This window comes from Cyprinodon variegatus, unplaced genomic scaffold (genome assembly GCF_000732505.1).
Source record: "Cyprinodon variegatus isolate N-32 unplaced genomic scaffold, C_variegatus-1.0 Scaffold294, whole genome shotgun sequence".
Lineage (NCBI taxonomy): Eukaryota > Metazoa > Chordata > Actinopteri > Cyprinodontiformes > Cyprinodontidae > Cyprinodon > Cyprinodon variegatus.
The window spans coordinates 311,528-319,398 of record NW_015150747.1 but is presented as its reverse complement, the minus strand read 5'-3'; the positions used below and the strand labels follow the sequence as shown (position 1 = coordinate 319,398).

Genomic DNA, 7,871 nt, shown 5'->3' with positions numbered 1-7,871 from the left:
GTGAACTTGCGCGGTCGCCCACAGGGAGATGAGCCAGATGAAAGAAGAAGAAAGATGAGCAAGCGTACTACTTTAAAGTAGTACGCTTTAGCCTGTTCTGTTGGTGGTGGGACTTTTTTTCATTGAAAACTCACGTTTAGAGAATGTTACAAATAAAAGTCAAATTTTATTCAACATGCGTGTGTATTTTTTTAATTAAGTGTTCCACGTGCGCTAAAAAGGTGTATTTTTTCTTCACAGGTAAATGAAAATGTCAATCAACCCAACTTGTTTGGTTTATTTATCTGCAGCTGAAGGGACAAAACATGTAAAAGATCATCCTCATCATAATCCACCTCTCCAACCAACCTTGGAGGAGTCCTCGATGGCTTTGTGCAGATTCCTTAACTTCAGGTGACATGCAGCTCTGTTTGAGTACAGCGCAGGAATGCTCCCGTTGAGTCGGATCCCCAGACTGTAGGCTTTCACCGCTCCCACATAGTCCCCGTTTGTAAAACATTTGCTGAAAGACATGATGGTTGAGAGAAGAGCTGTGCTGTCTGTTGGAGTTTATTGTCTCATCTTATTGGACTTACTCGCCCTTTTGCTTCAGCCAATCAGGGTTCCTCTCCTCCTCTGTCAGGTCCTGGAGCTCCTCCGGCTCGGCGTTGACTGCTCGCCTCGCTTCAGCTTGTTTCTTCAGCCACTGCATGGGACAGAAACAAATATCCCACCTGTTGCTTCAGACAATCAGGACAACATATCAGAAAGGATAGAGCAGCAACAAACAGCTGAAATATTGGGTCTACTGGGAGTACTGCAGCATTTAGAAAGATCCTACAGGGAAACAGTTCTTTGGGCAAGAAGTAAAAGTCCAATTATTGGGAGGAAAATACTGAAAGAGAGACGGTTTCACACAGAAATGGAGGAAACTTTGATTTATGGATGAAATTATTGTTTTAGGATCTGTAAAGGGCAGGCAGTTAGTCAGATCAACTTTAAACTCTGATACACTGTTAAGCACGGTGGAGAGGGCATCATGGTATGGGGTTGGCTGCTTTTCGCTGTTCTCTCATCCCAGAAGGAGGAAGAAGGGGGTAGACCTGTTAGACAGCGCCTCCTAGGGTCTTGATTGAGCGGATATAGGAGCCAGGAGTCTGTTGAACACCATGAGAGCAGAAGTTCTAGAGCTTTCTGTGGATTGTACCCTCAGAGCATCGGTGGATTAAAGAGGAAAAGGCTTCACTGACATCCCTGAAGGTCTTGCTGGAACGGATGAAATGAGAGGAAAAGTTCCCACAGACTCACCTCTTCCTCCTCGGAAACCAGTGACTCTCGGAGAGCTGTTGGGAAAACTCGCGGAGTAAACGTGACTGGAATGTTTCCGCGGGGTCTAGGAGGAGGTAGCCGGGTTTGGATCTTCTGGTTCTTGGTGGTACTGTGAACTAGAAGCAGGAGGATTTCCTTTATAACTGACTTTATGAAGCAGGAAAGCGGATGATAAGCAGGAAATGACTCACCATCTTTGTTCTTCTGGACCTCCATCAGTCTATGTTCTGCCGTGTCTGTGCTTCCTCTGGGTTGGATCTGATGGTTCTGGTTCTTTTGGGCTTTCTCTGCTTCCTGTTTCCGCTTCATCTGCCACGCTGCCAGCTCTGCTGTCATTTGCTCTCGCTCTGCATCCTTCATCTTCTGGATTCGCTCCTTTTCCTCCGTCTCCAGCTGATCAAGCATAACATAAAGTCTTGTGAATCATCACTAATTCGTACACTTTTGGTGATTGGGTTTGGTTTTTACCTTCATCATGGTCTCTAGAGCATATTTCCTCTCTGCTTGCCGTTTCTCTGCCTTTTGTTTTGACTCTGCAGATAGTTTCTCCTGCTGTTTCAGCAGAGCTCTTTCCCTTATCCCTCTTTTTGTCTCTTTATCATCTAAAACACACAATAAACTTAATTTTACATTTTTCCAAGAAGCTGTACTGTCATAGAATCCACAAAGGAGCAAACCAGAGCCACTATCATCTGACAGGAAACCAGCGTGGATCAGGAAGAACCTGGAGAAGTCTCACCTGTGGTCATCATCAGATGTTCCCACATTTTTGCCGTCTTTTTTGGTAAAGTGAAAACAGCGACTCCATTTCCAACCTTGGCTGTGCTTCGGTCATCGTCGACAGGTTCGAAGAGGAAGGCCTCAAAGAGGAAGGGAGGGAAATGGAGCTGAGGAGGGTCAGAACAGGGGTCAGATGGATTATCAGCAGGAGGTTTTCCTTCTCAGGAGCTCAGAGAAACTTTATGATGAATCTCCACAGACTGCAGCAAACATGTTTTAACTTTCAATCAGATCAAATAACAAATCAGGTAGGTGATTCCTCAGGATGTTCTGCAGATTTTTTACACAGCTGTTTTAAGCAACCTGCAAAAAAACGTTTACAAGACAAAAGTTTTTTTTTCCAGCAGTCCACTGGAAGAACTGCGGTGAACTGGTGAAAGAAAACTGCAACGGTGCGTTCAAAGATGATCCTGCACATTTTGAGTAGGTTTGGCTCAACCTCTTGCTGTTAAGCAGGATTCTCCACCATGAACATCAAAAATAAATATGGATCCAGGCTCAAAATGATCTCCTTGATATGTGCTTGAGAATGGCTTAGTCTCCATTCAAAACCAGGTTTAACTATTTTTAGGGCACTCAGTGAAATCTCAAGCCAAAAGTGTTATTTGAATCCAGGACAAGACCTTATTACCTTTGTAACATTAAAAAAATATGGATATTTTGATGGCAAAAATTAATGTCTATGTAATAACAAGAAACGCCAACTTTCCCAAATATATTAAGAAAAATAACAAAAGTGCTTCTATAAGAAATTCATGAAAAACACTCTGAGAGGGAAATAAAGCATTTTTTTCTATTACAACATAACCTTAGAGGCATTACTGCTGATACTGGTACATTTTTTTACTTTATAAACCTAAATATAATTGTTAAGTAGGAGTATTAACTTTTTAACTTTACTTTTTAACTTTTCAGTTAGCTTTTTATCTTTTTTATCTTGTCTTTTTAACTTTCTGATTCCATCTTAAGTTACAGTAGGTAATATATCATTCAAGTGCTCATCTAATTGGTTAAATGTCAAAATAAGATGTACAGCCATGTAGCAGCATCTTTATATAGATATAGATCTTGTGCTTCTAGACCTCACTGAGGGACGGGGGAACTCCATTTGGGGTATGCAAGTGATCAAAAACAGTAATTTGCCATATAATAGGTTAAAGCCTTGCAGGGCAGGGTAAAGCTCACTTCTCTCACTAAGCCATAAAAAAAGAAAAAGGAAAAAAAAAGGTCAGTTCAGGTGTTTTATAAACTATGTGAATCAGGAAATTGTCTATATACCAAACTGAATGATTGTTGTTCTCTACTTCAAAAAGTACCTTAGATTAAAAATTTTCTTTACATATTTTTAAAATATAAATGTTATACATTGAAATTAATAAAATGTTATAAAAATTCAATATATACCAAGGATGCATAAAAACCTGATTTTATTTCAGCATTAATTTTTTTTTTAAGTTACAGATTAAAAATGTGTGAGGATCTTTACTGGTTAATGATTTTCTTTATTCGGACCCCGCTGGTTTTTAATTTTAAACTCCTGGTATAAATTAGGACCTGGCTGGACAGACATTTTCCATTTTTCTATATATCTGACCAAATTGGGCGCTAAGCAAAAAGTATGGAGACATTTAAACCGATTTTATGATCCAAAAACCACTGAGTACTGAGAGACCATTTTACCAAGTACTTTTTTACTCTAAATAGCAACGTCTTGAATTACTACTTTCTAGTTTTACTTGAGTAAATAAAATGATAAAATAGTGTGTAGGCTACTGATACATAAGGACATTTTTAGGACTCTACCCACACATTTTTTTGTAGTTCAAACACAGAGCTGTTTTATTTTATTTCATCTTTTTCTCCCCTCCCTCACCTTCAGATATTCCTCTGTTGATACTATGTCCACACTTCCGGCCTTCGCCCCCTTCAGCGGCACTTTGATGTGGACCGTGGACTCAGTTTGGGTCCACGTGAAGTCCGTCACGTGCAGAGGCATGTCAGCAGAATCTGTGAGAAAACAGAGTTATCTAATTTAACCCTTCTATAAAATCCCCAACGAGTAACCGCTGTAATTCGTTGCTATGGTGACGAGAGTAAAACAGTGTGTTGCTTTTGGGGGTGTCGGAAATTTCAGTACTTGGTTTTCTACTTCCTGTTTTCGTAACACCTTTCACGTTACGTAACGTGAACGAATAGTAGGTAGGTTATGCACAGCCTGGAATGTCTGAAAAAACCCCATTGGTTACATTTGGTTATCAACATTGTTCACTGACTTCTTGTTGTAAATTTTGCAGCCAGATGTGGCAGATGTTCTTTCAGTCATTGTGGAGACTGTGATCCTTCCTCCATCATCTGCTGGGGAAACAGCATCAGAGCAAATGACTGAAAGAAGCTCAACAAACTGATAAAGAAGACCGCCTCTGTTCTAGGAACTCATCTAGAGATGATTCAATAGAGAAGAGTTTTTTATTAAGGGAAGAAGATTACAATGAGCATCCAAAAAAAAAAAAAAAATAAAAAATTGGGGATTGAACATTCTATTAAATATTTGAATTTGAATAATGAATTAATTAGTTACTTGTATTATTTGTTATTCATCATCTTCTGATGAAAACTGAGGGATCATAGGCTATCTCCTATTTTAGCTTCTCTTCATTGGCTTCCTGTTAAATTCAGAATATAATTTAAAATCCTCCTTCTCACATATAAAGCCTTAAATAACCAATCTCTGGTGAAGAGAGACCTGAGCCAAAAAGCTAAGCTTTCGATTTACCGGTCGATCTACGTTCCTTCCCTCACCTATGGTAATCAGCTTTTGTTCATGACCGAAAGAAAAAGATCCCGGATACAAGAAATGAGTTTTCTCCATAGTGTGTCTGGGCTCACCCTTAGAGATAGGGTGAGGAGCTGGGTCATCTGGGGAGGACTCAGAGTAGAGCCGCTGCTCCTCCACATCGAGAGGAGCCAGCTGAGGTGGCTCGGGCATCAGATTAGGAGGCCTCCTGGACGTCTCCCTGGTGAGGGGTTCCAGGCAGGTCCCACTGGGAGGAGGCCCAGGGGGAGACCCAGGACACGCTGGAGGGACTATGTTTCTTGGCTGGCCTGGGAGGGCCTTGGGATTCCCCCAGAGGAGCTGGCACAAGTGGCTGGGGAGGGGGACATCTCGGCCTCCCTACTGGAGCTGCTACCCCCCAACCCGACCCCGGATAAGCAGAAGAAGATGGATGGATGGATAACCAATCTCCATCTGAAATCAGGGATCTGATTGTTCCTTATCTTCCTAACAGAGCACTTCACTTTCCATCTGCAGGTTTACTAGTGGTTCCTAGAATTTCTAAAAGTAGAATGGGAGGCAGATATTTTAGTTATCAGGCTCCTCTCCTGTGGAACCAACTACCAGTTTTAGTCCGTGAGGCAGACACCCTGTCTACTTTTAAGGCTAGGATTAAAACCTTCCTTTTTGATTAAGCTTATAGTTATAGTGGCTCAGGTTATCCTGAACTATCTCTATAGTTATGCTGCTATAGGCTTAGACTGCTAGAGGACTTAGGGACCACTTTTCACCATTCCGCTTCATTCTACATATATTCTTCCATTCTTGGGTATTTGTTAGTTCAATCTCTAACGTTATGCTCTCTCTGAATTTTCTTATCATGGTAGCTAAATCTGGTCTGTTCTGTTCTGCTGTGAAGGAGACAAATATCACCTGTGCTGCTGCCATCAACACCTTTGTTTATAAATGATAGAGTTGGGCCTGTTTTTCAGTGTAGTCCTTCCTGTTCAAAGGGAGTTTTCCACTCCACTGTTGCTATAAGCATGCTTGATGACAGGGTATTCTGAAGAGTCAATGAGTCAGTACAATCAGCTTGTTTTCCTTAGATAGAAAACTTTGAATCCATCTGACTGTATGATCTTGTTTAATTGCCTCTGTAAAGTTTGCTGAAATGACGTGATGTGAATTGGCACTATAGAAATAAACTGAATTGAATTGAAGTAGACATTTCTGTCCACTTTATTATAGGTTTCCTGTTCACAACATGTCTGATTGTGTTAGTCAGGTTTTTCATGAACAGAAATATCTTGATGATGTAGAGGTCTCAAAAACTCATGTGTCAAACATTACACTCTAGGTGTTAAAGGGTTAAACACCAGCACTGTCTCCAGTAAAAGGTTTCTCCAGATCCGGTATAAGAAAGCCGTCTACAGGAGATCCTTCCTTCCTACAGCATCAACATTTACAAGAACTGGATGAAGAAAAATCAGAAGTTAAAGAATAATATAAAAAATAATATGAGAATAACAAAATTTCTTTTCTCTTTGGGATAAAATTAAATACTTTTTTAATTCTAGTAGTCTGCAGTACTGTTGTCTTGTAACAAGAAGGTTCTGGATTCAATTCTTCCTGCAACTTTCTTTCTGCATGGAGTTTGCATGTTCTCCCTGTGCACGCTTGGGTTCTCTCCGGGTACTCCAGCTTTCTTCCACAGTCCAAAAATATGACTATTCGGTTAATTGGCTTCTCTAAATTGTCCTTAGGTGTGAGTGTGTATGAATGGTTTTATGTCTCTGTGTGTCTCTGACACAGACTGGTGACCTGTCCAGGGTGGACCCTGTCCCTCACCCATAGACTGCCATAGATAGAGACCGGCCCCACCGGGGCGGGAGAAGATGGACGAATGAATTAATTTTGTTTCAAACAGTTTTATTGCGGAAACAGACATGAAAATTCAAACATCAACAATAAAAATTTGTCCTCTTTTTTGATGTTAACATGAAACATAAAGACAACTCAAAGTCAAAACGAAACAGAAGTGGCATAAATAAAGCGGAACACTCCCCCCTCCCCTTTCCCTAGGACTTACATTTTATCACACAGAGAATCAAATCGAGTTCTCTTCAAATAGAATTATCAATATATTGCCAAAGCAGATGCCAAGTTCTATTGAATCGCTTTAAATTATTTGCTAATGAAAACTGTATTCTTTCCAGATGAGAGTCTTACCAGTTCCTCCAGCCACAGTTTAACTGATGGGACCTCTGATTATTTCCAGAACATGAGCACTAGCTTTTTTCCTATGATAAAGGCATAAGATAAGTACAATCAAAAGTGAGTCCAGCCTCAATTCTACATTAAACATATCTAATACAATTTTGAATATGCCACATCAAAATGGGGTTAATTTTTCACACAAAAAATACGAATGTAGAAGTGTGGCCTCTTAAATATGGCATTTGTCACACAGCGGGGATGTGTTTTTATGTAACTTCACTTTACAGTAATGAAGCCTATATAAATGAACGAATTAAACCTATATAGATATCCTTTTTAAATGTTTTCCCTGTTTGCAATTCCATGAAGGAGCCTCAGCCTAACTGACATTAATGTTAAACCAGATGAGAGCCCCATAAAGAGAAAACAGCATTATATTACTCCAGACTCCAACAAAATGGTCACACTTTTTCAATAACCCAGGGCAAAACGTCACTTTTAAAGGGTTTTACCTTGTTCATATCAGATTTTTTTTATTCTTGATTGACTGGCAGAAAATAGAAACATCTAAAGGCACAAAATAACCTCTGGGTCATTGAAGCCAGTGTCCCCCTCTCTACATCAAAGCAGCTAATATGAATGCCTAAATAGGAAGACTCTGTTCCAGTCTTCCTATCAGATGCTGTGGGATGATGTGCTCTCTTCATCCTCTGATATCAGAGCTGGCCAGAGATGGCAAAAGTACTCACTTTCTGTACTTGAGTAAAAGTACAGATACTTGTGTTAAAAAATA

General features: G+C 40.1%; 1 protein-coding gene across 1 annotated transcript in view; it reads right to left on the bottom strand.

The window, feature by feature from the left end:
- Window positions 1-4,151, bottom strand: part of dyx1c1 (dyslexia susceptibility 1 candidate 1) — a 7,395-nt gene extending 3,244 nt beyond the window's left edge. Inside the window, exons 1-7 of the mRNA XM_015383796.1 lie at window positions 3,962-4,151; window positions 2,048-2,195; window positions 1,777-1,910; window positions 1,500-1,701; window positions 1,288-1,424; window positions 576-685; window positions 349-502 (exon numbers count right to left, since the gene is read on the bottom strand). Of these exons, the coding sequence (XP_015239282.1) occupies window positions 349-502; window positions 576-685; window positions 1,288-1,424; window positions 1,500-1,701; window positions 1,777-1,910; window positions 2,048-2,195; window positions 3,962-4,084 (1,008 nt within the window). The 5' untranslated portion in view covers window positions 4,085-4,151. The remainder of the gene's footprint in view (window positions 1-348; window positions 503-575; window positions 686-1,287; window positions 1,425-1,499; window positions 1,702-1,776; window positions 1,911-2,047; window positions 2,196-3,961) is intronic.
- Window positions 4,152-7,871: the final 3,720 nt, after the last annotated feature.